At 36.9% G+C, this 13,942-nt stretch overlaps 2 protein-coding genes across 9 annotated transcripts in view; one reads left to right on the top strand and one right to left on the bottom strand.

Moving 5' to 3' along the window:
- Window positions 1–13,942, top strand: part of LOC125230030 (fibrosin-1-like protein) — a 137,184-nt gene that overhangs the window by 72,658 nt on the left and 50,584 nt on the right. For 5 of the 8 annotated variants that reach the window (XM_048134955.1, XM_048134956.1, XM_048134958.1 and 2 more), the window contains exons 3-5: window positions 723–842; window positions 2,204–2,239; window positions 3,061–3,087. The exons of 1 other annotated variant lie outside the window; for it this stretch is intronic. In XM_048134955.1, coding sequence (XP_047990912.1) covers window positions 723–842; window positions 2,204–2,239; window positions 3,061–3,087 — 183 coding nt within the window. The remainder of the gene's footprint in view (window positions 1–722; window positions 843–2,203; window positions 2,240–3,060; window positions 3,088–13,942) is intronic. 2 more of the 8 variants (XM_048134957.1, XM_048134960.1) reach the window with 2 other exon arrangements.
- Window positions 11,321–13,376, bottom strand: LOC125230031. The gene is made up of 4 exons (XM_048134963.1): window positions 13,152–13,376; window positions 12,874–13,049; window positions 12,291–12,410; window positions 11,321–11,634 (listed from the first exon to the last, which is right to left on the bottom strand). The coding sequence occupies exons 1-3, from the start codon at window positions 13,243–13,245 to the stop codon at window positions 12,345–12,347; spliced, it is 336 nt and encodes a 111-aa protein (XP_047990920.1). The 5' UTR covers window positions 13,246–13,376; the 3' UTR covers window positions 11,321–11,634; window positions 12,291–12,344.

Here is a 13,942-nt window from a genome sequence, read left to right as displayed (position 1 = left end):
ACGCGAAATGTGATAAATGGAAAACTCTTTTTATTGTCAGCCCCCGGCACGTTACGTTATGGGTCGTCTACTCTGTGCCCTCGCTTACTTGCTTCCTCGACCCGTCTTATCAAGTTTTCTTATATCCTAGTTACCGCTCAATTTTGTGACCCCATGTAAAAAGCTTTTCCTCTGTCCTCCCCTCGTGGCAACGGAATTGTAAGTTAAAGTATCAGTAGCAAGAGTTGCGAGCTTTAATATGCTATCTTAGTCTATTGGGAAATTTCGCCTTCCCAACCTTCTATGATTTATGCTTACACAGATATCGTATATTTATTTAATTATATTCATTGCTTTTATTTAGAAATGTAATATAATAAAATTGGTATTTAATTACTTTACTACGCAATATTACAAATTGTGAATTGACAATTGAATTTAAATGCGAACATACGTATTTGTAATTAAAATACGTATAAATTGACTTGAAATAGGAAATTTTTAAGCTCAATTAGCCTTAAACTTTGTCTTTAAAATCAAATTATTTCTAGTCTCGTGAACACACTTCAAGTGAGATACGGGTTAACATAAAAGCTTTCATTACTAATAATAACAAACAGGCAATTACATTTTCATAAGATCACTTACGGTTATGTGGCAGCGAATGAATATCAAACAAATACTAAGAAAAAAAAATTATAGAAAGTATTTGTTACTGTTGGTACAAGCTACGGTTTTTGCAGGGTATTACGCTGCTTCAAGACGCTGGCACATCGGATGACAGTGGTCGAGCCTCCGAGCGCCTCACGGGCAGTTCGGTGGCTCCCCGAGACCCCGATTCATCCCGCGACAGGCTTAGCGACGTAAGTGACCAATTGCCTGTCGAGCCGCACCATGCCGCTTTGTACTACGCTCTTCGCTTATTGCTAGAATTAATATCTTGACGCTATTGTAGATCGTATGTAAGCGAGCTTTCATCTCGGGTACGGGCTCAATATTTGTGGCACTGTTTCGCTCGGGGCGAATGCTCGCCTTCGATTAATTAGAGATTGAATATAACACTAGCTGAGAAAACTGGTATTCTTTCTGACTGTCTCAGCGAATTCTAGCATTAAGTGCTTGCTACAGCGGAGACGATCAGAACAAGCGGGAAGGTGCTGTAAAACAAAAAAACGTTCAGTTAATCTTATGCTCGCAAATCCGCTTCTGCTTATTCGACTAAAAATATTTAATTATTAGACTAAAACATAAGTAAAAAAACACAGTCACATAAATATCACAAATAAAACATTCAAAAAATAAACATTAAACTACTACGTGTAAAATACTTTAGAATCGTTGAATTTGTATAATGTGGTAATCCAAATGAATATTTATGAAACATTTATAATAATTGTAGCATTTATTGTACTAAAATAATGAATATAATGTAAAATAAAGCTCGTAATTAAATGCTATTAACAAGTTATTGCTGTTTGTATTTAAGTTTATTATATTGCCTATTATTAATAAGCCAATCATCTTGAATTAATTGGTCAGTCGTCACATGTAATATAGTCTGACTCTAATTTGAATATACAGTTATACATATGTCGTCAAAAAGTAGAGCTCAATAAGATATGGGTTGTTTTATAACAAAAATGTTTTTACGTAAATGTTAAATCACGGGATCAAGCAGACAGTTTTGAATAGCTATAGGTACCTACATCTAGCACAAATGAACAGAATCCTAATAGGGTTACAAAAAGTAGGGGTTAGCAATTTGCCAGACAGGACCCGAGAAAAGGTAGAATGCTTGCGGCGCGCTCTCCAAGTATCCATCAATTTAGTTTATTGCCCTGCTCTTAATTATCGTCTCCGCTTAGGTTTGCTCACTTTATAACCAATAGGAGTCCACGCCACGCCGACTCGCATGCACAATAAATTCACTCGATGTCTGCTGATGTACTTTATTGTTAGAATGTTGTAACGATATGTCGTCCTCTATTTCGTTTGCTATTTCTCTCGTCTCTCTTCTAATGCTATAAAAATCCATCAAAACCTACACCGTGCCGTGCTTAGGATTCAAATCGCAGGAAAGTCAAATACGAGTCGCGTCACCTCGCACTGATTGAAAATAAATAGCGCTGGTGTGTAGTCTAGGCTAGAGAGAGACGAGACAAACTTTACCTCCCCCATTCACTCCAGTCCACTCATATGTTCGCTTTCTCTCTCCTGCCTACAGGCCAGTAGCCGCTGTAGTTCCGGAAAAGGCTATATCGTGAGTATAATCATTGTTGTCCATGTTTAGTGTACGCTGCTGTCTGGCATGTCTCACAACCACTTTATCGCATCGCAATCTTTTCCGCCGCGCTACTTTACAAAATCGTTTCCTTTTCGTCGCCATTGCATGGTTATTGTTTCTTTTTACATTAAATGGTTAATTTAAAGCTTGAACTAACTCATAGAAAGTCGTGTAACCGGGTAATAGGTGTAATTCCCGATCTGAGTGCGCAAATATACCCTGATCACGCAAGGCACACATCCCCTGTTCGATATTCGACGCGTATCGCAGCTAAATCACGAGATTTGTCGAGGCGGCGCTCCACACTACATAACATTACCTGCTCCCGCCCTGAATACTTCATGCTGTGTATTTATTTGAAATTGTAATATCTCAGCCTGATCCCTGCTTGTTTCCCTCGGCGCGAACTTGCCTCGTAAATATCCTGTAACGTTCTCGTCGATTTATGATACGATAATATCTTCTTCACCTGTTTATTGATATTCTACCTAATACTCCCCCAATTTAGGACGTGAAGGTTTCTTTACTTTTACTTGGGGTTACTTTGGCCGTATATCATGTTCATTGATGGAATATCTTTTACGTTTGTTTGCTATCGAGGGTTTACATTTACCGCTTCAAGATTGTTATCAGACCGACAAAAAGATAAACATTTTATTAACTCAACGCTTCTGAAGTATTTATTAACACTCAATGACAGTCATGAATAAGTAGTAGCTAGACTGCATGTAATTATGCACGTTTATTTAGCTTGGTGTTTCAAACATGTACTAATTGACGTTTTTCTCCTTTTGCAGTGTGATAGTGAAGGCGACGATGACAAGGCAAGTGATTTATTTTGTCTTTTAAACTTTGTACAAATGTCGGGGCTATATTTACGAATGCTGCGAATTAATTAAACTGGTGTCAAGTCCGTCGGAAAAGTTGAAACAGAGCGTAGGATATAAATGTCCATGTAATGTAAGTGGCGAAGTTTCTCGTTCTCGGTTTATTACGAAGTTCTCATTCCATTCGCTTACCGAGACCCGAAAGCTCACGCGATACTTTTTAGGTGCGCTGTATTATGATTTAAGAATCTTCAGGTCACGTTAACTGGTTTTGTAATACTCGACTCACGTAAGCAATGAAAACATACGGCCAGGGCGCCGGGCCCGACTTGGTGCTGTGATTAATCTCGCAAAGCGAGACGCCCAATGCCCATCCCCCGCACCTGCTTACAAATTGTTTACCTACTTTATGCTAAGCTATTGTTTCACAACAAAAGACTGCTTAATGTTTTATTCAAATATCTGAGATTAATATATACATTTCATAAGGAAAAGGTAGCGATCAAGCCCCAGGGGTTTTTTCCTAAATATGTATTAAGATAACAATTTATTTACATCAACATGTTTTCCAATATTTCAAACAATGCCTAAAAGCGACATCTTAAATTATTATCTCACTTTTATCCATTTTAAGGTAAAGCTTTTATTAGATTCGAGCTTTCGTCCAATTACGACAATCAAGAACAAGAAGTGAAACACAACTTTGAAGTTAATTTATTCGAGTTATTGTAACTGTGTATAATTTATTCTATATTTATCACGGCTAAGTATTTCCTTCCAAAATATTCCTAAAGATTTATTTCCTCTGAACAGATATATTTATTTAAAAACACGCTCTTGTTTCTTAAAAGCATCCGTTATATATAATTTGGCACACGTAGTTAAAATTATATTTATAGAATCGATAGAAAAAAAAATTACACCTACAGTTTTTTTACGTAAATGATGTATAAGGCTTGTAATCATTCCTTACATTTCATGAACGATTGGGCCAGAATTGATTTAGGTAAATAATTAGTCCCATCTGCTATTCAGTTTATTAAACGATCGTAAAGCTACAGTGAGACAGGCAAAGCAGTACGTGCACCTGAAGGGTAATAGGCGAGTTCGCTTTGTGCCGTACACGCTCTAGGGGCTTAACTAACTCGTCAACAGGTTGTGAAATGCGAATCAAAAGCGGCCAGAGTTCGAGCTTAGAGCGTATTCTGCTAAGCGAGTCGCACGCTGAGCCGAACCAATGTAACTCTAACCAAAGAATCCGTAACCAACCATTATATTGGAGCACGCTTGTGCTTTTGAGTACTTTGACGCTACAGTTTGAACTTTTATTATAACTATCCTAAGTTATTAATATTGTTATGAAGGACGCTGAGAAAACGGGGAAACTTTAATCTTTTGTGTTGAGAGAGGTTAAATTATTAAGTTCGCCATGTATATTAAAAATCAAAAATGCCATAACATTTCATATTATGAGATGATTTTTTATTTTTAATATACAAGAGACAAAAAGCTCGAAAAGGGTGGGCTAATTGTCTAATAATGTGACGTCAGACATGTCAAATTAGTACGGAAATAGCTCACCCTCGCCGACCTCTGCAAATAATTAAGTATGTTCTTTGTGTAAACGTCAATTATTTTGTTGGCTGAAATAATTGACGCGAAAAAGCCTGAAGCATATTCGCGGGTTTTCAGGTTGCATTCCAAATAAGCGTTTGGACTCTCATGTGAACTAGCAATTAGAATATCACAGTAGAGCTCTCCGTGTCGGGGTCGCAAAGGGCGCTGATTACGCGCCGCCGCTCTGTTCGGTAATTACTAGATTGCTGCAGTATCGAAGTGCCTGTAATTAAATACATTACACCCGCCTTTGCCGTTACTCGCGTACGCCGCACTAAACGCCTCCTTATGCTAAATTTACTTAAACGCTGCCGAGCTAAGTTTCACTGTCGCTATGACAATTTGTTTCCTTAATAAATTGAGTTACGCCACGCCGCGAGTTTTAATCGCTGTTGGGGTTTAGTTTATTACATTTGTATTCCCTCCTGCGTGCATTTATGTATATCGTAGTACTCAGGCGTGATTCCTTATCCTCTCTGAAACATATAGTGAATGTTTTAAAATCTATGACTTTATGATGAATAAGTAATAACAATCAAAGTAAAAAATATATACTTATATTTTTATTCTGAAGAAAGGGACTCTTAAACAAATAAAAAAAAAGTCATGATTGTACGCTTGTATTAACAATTATTCCAATGACTGCTCACCTAATAATACAGTACCTACACCTTACTACTCTATGTTTATCATTGAGCACCATTAATTAAAAGTAATCTACCAGCTACAATCCTAATAAATCAGACAAAATAAAACCTCAAAGTGTGATTGAAATAGTGCGAACGAGAAAAGAATAAAAAGAAGTTGCAAGTACAATCAGTAGCGCCAGCCGAGCGGAGCCGAAAGCTTTAAAGACTGATAGGTAGCATTGTCCGGGAGCACCACCACAGATTATATACAACAGATACGTTTTTGTAAGAAAAAACTTATTCGCAATTTTTTTTTGGATTTTTTTTTCTATGGCTCTGGTTTTCAAGCGCTTTCGTTGCGCAGTCGAAGCATTTTCGACACTCCGGTATTATTTTGCTGGCTAGTTTTTTTATTAGAGAGAAAGTTACAAGAAAGATAATGATGACGTAGCGACAGTGAGTCAATATGTCAATAACAAGTTACTAAATGTTTGTAAAGAATCGTCACAAGTTTTAGACCGAGGAAAATTATCGTCGCGTAATTTACCTTTGATAAAAACTACAAACAAATAAAATTACGCTACCCCTTGTGCATTTTGCTTGCTGTCTAAGCTCTATAGAGCCCACACCAACAAAATTATCCATTATAAATTGAAATAAATATCATACACGAAAGAAAAAACGACTGGGAATCGAACCCGGGTCTTCAGCTTACGCGGCTAACGTCTTTACCACTAGACCACCCGCCCGCCGTGGTACCCGACGAAATTTCTCTAGTGTATGTTATCTCTGATAAGGCTAGGCGCCTTTTGACCAACTCTAAGGGCGAGCAATTAGTGCTTGCACGTCCTATATGAATCCTTTGCAGGATTACGATATAGCGAGAGAGATGGTGCTGCCATCTATATAACTAGGGAACAAATTAAATTAAATATTCAATAAAATAATTTGATTTGTTCCCTAGTTGTGTAAAATTATCCATGTTGGTTTACGAGTAGCAAATCTGCTATTATGGCCCGTATTATTTAATCCGTGACCACGGGCAGAGCCTCCGTTCCCCTTAATCTAATTATCTGGCCGCTTCGCCGCCAGCCGGCCCAAACTCCCCCACCCTCAATCTCTCTCAATTTTCTTCACAGCGAAAACGTTTAAATATGAAAGTATTTTAGGCAATCCATCCCCCGCAACATTGAATGGAATCTTCAGATTTTAAATGAGTTTTGAGCATTAAACTTTCGTTTCTTGGCTGCTTTCATAAATAATTATGAAAATGAGGTTTGACGCCTATTGACATTAACTTCAAAAATCTAAGTTACTTTGGGTTTTGAGACATAAGATGTGCTACGATAAGTTGATTATTATCGTAAGAAAAAAAACCGTAGGTTTAGGTATAGGTATCAGTTAGGTATCTGCGTATTGATTACACCTTATAATATTAATTATGATGAAGCGTGTTCGTAGGCACAACTTGGTTAAGAAAGCCTTAAACGCGGCAGTTTAGTGCAAATTAATTTTTAAAACTTATAATATTAACATGAAGTTTAACATCAGGCTATAAAATTTTACTACCTGTGCGTCGTCGGTTATACCCTACCCTAAACACAAAATCTAATTTGATATCAATGTCACTCTCGTCGGCCATAAACTCCTTGAATGGAAAATCGTTTACGATTATTTGGCTTAAATCGGCTTAGGTCTCCTTCAAATGACAATGACTTTATATTAAATCTCTCTTATAACCTTATATTTATAAATACTTAGGAAGAGCTAAAAGCTCGCGAGTTGTAGGCAAAAAAAAAAACCGGCCAAGAGCGTGTCGGGCCACGTTCAGTGTAGGGTTCCGTAGTTTTTCGTATTTTTCTCAAAAACTACTGAACCTATCAAGTTCAAAACAATTTTCCTAGAAAGTCTTTATAAAGTTCTACTTTTGTGATTTTTTTCATATTTTTTAAACATATGGTTCAAAAGTTAGAGGGGGGGGACGCACTTTTTTTCCTTTAGGAGCGATTATTTCCGAAAATATTAATATTATCAAAAATCGATATTAGTAAACCCTTATTCATTTTTAAATACCTATCCAACAATATATCACACGTTGGGGTTGGAATGAAAAAAAAATCAGCCCCCACTTTACATGTAGGGGGAGTACCCTAATAAAACATTTTTTTCAATTTTTTATTTTTGCACTTTGTTGGCGTGATTTATATACATATATGTACCAAATTTCAGCTTTCTAGTGCTAACGGTTACTGAGATTATCCGCGGACGGACGGACGGACAGACAGACATGGCGAAACTATAAGGGTTCCTAGTTGACTACGGAACCCTAAAAACTGAGTGGAAAAAGGGTGTACCCTTGTTTCGCCGACAAACTTTTCATCGAATATCATTTCATCGACAACAAATCATCGAAGGTTTAGTTCGAGTAAAATTGTTTCGAGCAATTTTGTTTCAACTACTATTTATTTGAAATTTTCTTAGTTATTATAAATACTATTCAACTAATATTTCTTCATCGCTGATTCGTTTCAAAGTACTTCAAATAGCAGAACTACAAAACATCGCAATTCATTTATTCGATGTAATACTTATTACAAAACTTTCTCATTTGTCGTACTACACATATTTATAGATGTTTCTATTCTATTTGGAAACTTCCAATTTTCGATTTGATCGTGTTTTTATCTTAAACCTATTGATTCCAGTTGAGCTCTGATTTTATTTTTAGTGTACAAGTTACATGTTGGAAATTATTTATTTATTTTAAATATATTTAATCAGTCTCAATTGGGAGTACAGATATCTTATGAATACTAGTTCTTAATATTGAACCTTTACTGGTTCTGATGGAAAGCGCTCTTACTTTCCCATCCGGACCAGGGAAAGTTTCAACTACCCTGGCCATAGGCCATCTCAAAGGAGGGACATTGTCATCCCTGAATAGCACTAATGCACCAACTTTTACGTTAGTATTTTCAGTACGCCATTTTGGACGGTTCCGTAACTGTACTAAATATTGCTTGTGCCATTGCTTCCAAAAGCTTTGAACCATTTGAGTGCATTGTTGCCAGAATTTCAAACGATTAATTGGTACATGAGTGCAATCACTCTCTGGATATGACGTCAACGAGTCACCAGTCAAAAAATGGCCTGGGCTTAAATAAGGCATTTCAGTTGGGTCAGTTGTGGGCAAAGCCGTTAAGGGTCGGGAGTTTAAAATCCCTTCAATTTGTATGACTACTGTATTCAAACCCTCGTATGTTAAAACGGTTGTGCCAACAACTCGCTTTAAGTGGTGTTTTGAACTCTTTATGCCAGCCTCCCATAATCCACCAAAAATTGGACTGTAACTTGGGATAAACTTAAAGTCTATTCCCAGTTCCGCAGCATAGTTTACCACTGATTGTTGGTGGTCTACGGCCGACTGTAATTTATACAATTCAACCAACTGGTTATTCGCACCTTTGAACGTGCTTGCATTGTCACAGTATACAACTGAAGGCTTATTCCTACGCGAAATAAATCGTTTAAATGCGTTTAAAAACGCTTCTGTAGTCAAATCCGATACCAATTCAATATGAATTGCCTTTGTTGTAAAACATACAAACAATGCAATGTACACTTTATACAATATAGGTTTTCTTACACGATACATTTTTACAGTGAATGGGCCACCATAATCTATACCTACTTTCTTAAAAGCTCTACAGGGGTTTACCCTGTCGTGAGGAAGCGAACCCATCAATTGTTGGGCTTGCTTCGCTTTCAATTTGAAACATGTTATACATTTGTAAAGTACATGAGTTACTTCTCTTATCCCACTCATAATATGATAGGTTAAGCTTAAGCTATTTAGCACAAACTTTGCTCCAGAATGCAACAGTACTCTATGCTCATTTTCAATAATATAACGGGTAATATCTGATCCCTTAGGCAATATAATTGGATGCCTTTGAGAATAGGGTAGATTTGCATGTTGGAGCCTTCCACCTACACGGAGAAGGTTCATGGAACACAAGAATGGATGTAACCCATCGAGTTTCGATTTAAAAGGTTTATTTTCCTTTAAGGCACTAATTTCATCACTAAAATGTTTATTTTGTTCATATCTAATGATTGTCACTAAAGACTTTTTTAATTCTCGAGGTGTTAGACATCCCGTTTTCTTGTCTGTATATTTCTTTGTAATACAGGCTTTACAATTGTCTATAAATCTATAGCACCATGCTAGGATTCTTTTCATTTTTATTATGCTAGAACAATTTTTGAATAGTGCTAGATCATTATTCTGAGAAACAGTTACCAGACTAACCTTTAGTTCTGGAATTTCTCCTGGCATCACCTCTATGGTTTCGTCAGCCGTAGGTTTGTATTCTCTATTTTTTAACATTGAGGGTCCGTGAAACCACAATGTGTTTTGCTGTAATAGGTGAGGATCCACACCTCTTGACAGGCAATCTGCCGGGTTGACTAAAGTATTTATGTAATGCCATGAAAAATCCTTTGTATGATCTTTAATCATTTTTACTCTATTTGCTACATACACTGTAAGCTTTAGAGGATCAATTTTTAACCAAGAAAGTACTATTTGAGAATCCAAATATAGATACACTTTTGCATCAAATTTTAACTTAATGATGTCATACACCTTGTGTGCCAGAATTGCTAAAAGCAGAGCGCTATTGAGCTCAGCACGTGGTGTGGTGAGTTTTTTTATTGGGTTCACGCGTGACCTTGAGCATAGCAAGTCCACTGTAACTTTATTGTTATTATCAATAACTCTCAAATAAATGCAACATCCATAAGCGAGGTTAGATCCATCGGCAAATCCAAAAATTTCAATGGATTTTGCATTTTGTGTATCTATATTTCGATTGATTACAATATCTGGCATTTGTGTTAGGCTTTCTGCGAAAGCTCTAAAATCTTCATTGAGCTTGCCAGGCAGTTTGGAGTCCCAAGATGGGACTTCAAGCCATATCTGCTGCATTAGGAGCTTTGCCTTTACCACAATGGGTCCTGCCAAGCCCAATGGATCAAACATTTTACTTATAAAGCTCAATGCTTTTCGCTTTGTATAATATTCAATTAATTCTTGCTTGGGAGAACTTATTATTAGTGTATCTTCTGATAGGTTGCACTTGAGACCTAATGTTCGTATAAAATCAGTTTCCTTATTTTCGGAAAAGTTTACCTCTTTACTTTCCATTTTGCAATTTGATGGCAGGTCAGTCAAGAGCGAACTATCATTTGCACACCATTTATGTAGGCTAAAGCCGCCTAATTTTAACAATTCTATTAACTCGTCACGAGTTTTAATGACAGTGTCCCTATCATTACAAGTTATATTAGCATCATCAACATATGTGTTGTGAAGCAACACGTCTGCAGCCAGAGGAAAACGCTCCTTATATCTATAGACCAGTTCGAGTAAGCATCTACAGGCTAGAAAACTACTACTTTTGAGACCATAGGTCACGGTCTGAAGCTGCAAACATTGTACTTCTTTATCGGGGGAATCCCTCCATAATATATTTTGTAACGGACGATGTGATGGTTCTACCAAAACTTGTCTGAACATTTTACGTATGTCGCAATTTAATACATATTTAAATAATCTAAATAAGATCAGAATGCTAAATAAGTCATTTTGTACAACTGGACCATTCAGAAGTACATCATTTAATGAAACTTTGCTTAAGCTTGGCATTCCTCCTTCAAAAACAATTCTAAGTGGTGTACTTGAACTTTTCACATTGATCACAGGGTGATGTGCCAGAAAATATGTGGCTTGTGTATCTAAATCATATTGTGATATAGGGATGCTAATTGCATGACCTAGCTCTAAGTACTCATCAATGAAGGACTTATAACCTCTATATAGAAGAGGATCCTTGGCAAGTCTAACTTCCAAACTTTTAAACCTTTTTAAGGCACATGTGAGTGAATCACCCAATTTTATTTCTTTGACATCCTGTTTGAGAGGTAAAGCTACCTGAAATCTATTATCTTTTAGCACAACTGACTCTTTAAATATTTTTTCTGCTAATTCTTGTTCAGAATTGGCTTCAGTGTAGATTTCAGGCACCTTCTCGGTTTGCCAAAATTGTGAAATTGACTGCTCTAACTTATTGAAAATTAAATTGTTACCGACATGTTTGCAACAGACCGCTGCTGTAAGATGAGAGGAGTCAGCTTGTTCGCTGTCACTCACTCTCCCAGCTACAATGTAGCCAAAACGTGTGTTATGGAGGTACGGACCACCAGGCTGTGCCAGCAGTTGGTCTCGCAGTAAATTCTGGAAAAACAAGTGACTGTCTAAGAGAATGCCAACGGTTTGAGAGACATCAAAGTCCTCATCGGCTAATTTAACATATGGAGGTATGGTAAAATTCTCTTTGTTAATCTTAAATTGAGGCATTTTACTTGTTATGCTACTGGCTACATTGCAAGTCACTGACAACTTAAAGTTGGTTGCCGTTGCATAAACATCAACAGTTGTTTGCAGCGTAGAGCTATTGACAGAGTTGAAGACTCCACCAACTGTATCATGTATCTCTTCTAAAGTGCAGCCAAGCTGTCTAGCTAAATCAGTTCTTATAAGAGAAACTTGACTACAATTATCTAATAGAGCTTTGGTAAAAATAGCATTACCTTTTTTATCTATTAATTTAACCCTAACACTAGGTAGGAGTATATCGCATTTTGCCTGTGCTAACAAAGCGACTTGGCTGGTACTTTTGTCGGGAACGACATCCTCATGTAACAATGAGTTGTGTTTTTCTTTACATACTGAGCATTTAAAACTAAATAGGCATTTTTTACCATAGTGCTCATTTAAACAAATGTTACACAATTTATTTGACTTTACATAGTCTTGACGTTGCATTATGCTTAAAAGTTTGAATTTTGGGCATAGGTGCATCTTGTGCAAATGAGAGGTACAGTACTTACATTTTAAGCTTTTTGTAGATTGTTTGGTAGAACCATCACTTGTCGCAGCGACTACTAAGCTGCTTCTCTTAGTTGGGGGTTGCGCCTGGGCAAGGGTTTCCAGTGCCGCAGCCCGGTCCTCTAGAAATTCAAACAAATCATTCAACTTAGGTAATTCCAAACCTTGCTTTTCTAAATGGAAAGCTCTAAGGGTGTACTGATCAATCTTACGCTGTAACACAGTCATAATAATTAAATCCCAATGTTGCACTGGAACATTCATGTTCTTAAGAGCACCTAAATGCTGTTTAGTGTTAATAACTAAATCCCTAATTGCCGCTGAAGACGTTTTATTCATATTTGGCAAATCTAAAATGGAAGTAATATGATATTGTATCATTTGCTGCTTATTGTCATAGCGATCGGCTAGTAACTTAAGCGCTACTTCGAAATTTTCCTCATTTAAAGGTAAATGTTTAATAATATTTAAGGCTTCGTCACATAAGAGCGAACGAAGGTAATAAAACTTATCGCACTGCGATAGTTTGGGATCTTTTTTAATTACACTGTTATAAAGTGTTATGAAATCATTATATTGACCTACCTCGCCGTTGAATTTTTTGATCTCAATGCGTGGGAGCCTTTGGTATCCGCCGTAACCGGCCTCTTGCGCAGGTCGCGCGAGAGTAGAATCGACACCAATAGGCATCAGCTGCGAATTGAGATATGCAGCCATCTCAAAGTAAGCAGCTTCCACCGTGTCTATGGCCTCTTTGTCATCTGGATCAATCAATGAAATTTCTAAACTAAGTTCCATATACTCAGAGAATGTTTTAACTAAACGATCTCTTTTTTCTCTTAATAAATGTAAATCAAGGTTACCTGGATCTATGTTGTTTATGTAAGCCCTTAAACGGGTCATAAACCCCTTGGCTTGTCCTCTGGCTGCGACTAGTTTTTTCAGTGCATCACCCATTTTGTCTTATAAATTATGCTTATCACAATGTAATTGTATACAAAAACACTTTTCTAAAACACTGTTTGCACTTTTAATTATAGTGTATAGGCTTTTAAACGATACGAACACTAAAAACACTTGAAAGGCAATTTTTAACTTTGCACAAACAACTTTACCGTTATGACGCGAAATCGAAGTAATTGCAAACTGCAAATTGTTTTCTATTGCACGCAAAAATCACTATATCGTAGTCACCAATCACTGCTCTGCTGCAGTGCGCTCCGATTGGCCAAAACGTTCGGCCTTAGTTGCGAATGGCGTTTCGTTATCGCAGAGTTGGGTTGATGAGAACCGTGCCAACGAGAACTAACAGGGCGAGTCCACTTGAACGTAACGGACAAGTCTATTTTTCGAATGTGCTGGAACTTATGATTTAAAGTTATAATTTAAAGTCTATGTTGGTTGTTTAACACCAAAATATTGTTTTCTTAACAAAAGTTCACTAATCTTGTTAAAATAAGGTCACAAAATGTTCCTTGATGTTCAACGGCAGTAGTTACACGAAGTAATAATCGCTGTACGAATATGTACCTTAAGCACTATCAAACAAGGCTCACGATTATTGTTCTAAAAAGTTTTAAATTTACGAGCACCGCACGTATTAGGCACAAAATAAAATGCCGTATCTTTATATCCCAAGGCAATGTTTAGCTCG

The sequence above is a fragment of the Leguminivora glycinivorella genome, chromosome 10, assembly GCF_023078275.1.
Source record: "Leguminivora glycinivorella isolate SPB_JAAS2020 chromosome 10, LegGlyc_1.1, whole genome shotgun sequence".
Lineage (NCBI taxonomy): Eukaryota > Metazoa > Arthropoda > Insecta > Lepidoptera > Tortricidae > Leguminivora > Leguminivora glycinivorella.
Note: the sequence above shows the minus strand (reverse complement) of the source record. Positions and strands in the feature narration are given on the sequence as shown.

Coding starts and splice junctions, on each gene's coding strand:
- LOC125230031 (XM_048134963.1), bottom strand. CDS start 13,245: ATGGGTGATGCACTGAAAAAACTAGTCGCAGCCAGAGGACAAGCCAAG. Junction 13,050..13,151: donor CATAAACAACATAGATCCAG/GTAACCTTGATT, acceptor TGATTGATCCAG/ATGACAAAGAGGCCATAGAC. Junction 12,411..12,873: donor TCAAAAAATTCAACGGCGAG/GTAGGTCAATAT, acceptor TTGAATTTCTAG/AGGACCGGGCTGCGGCACTG.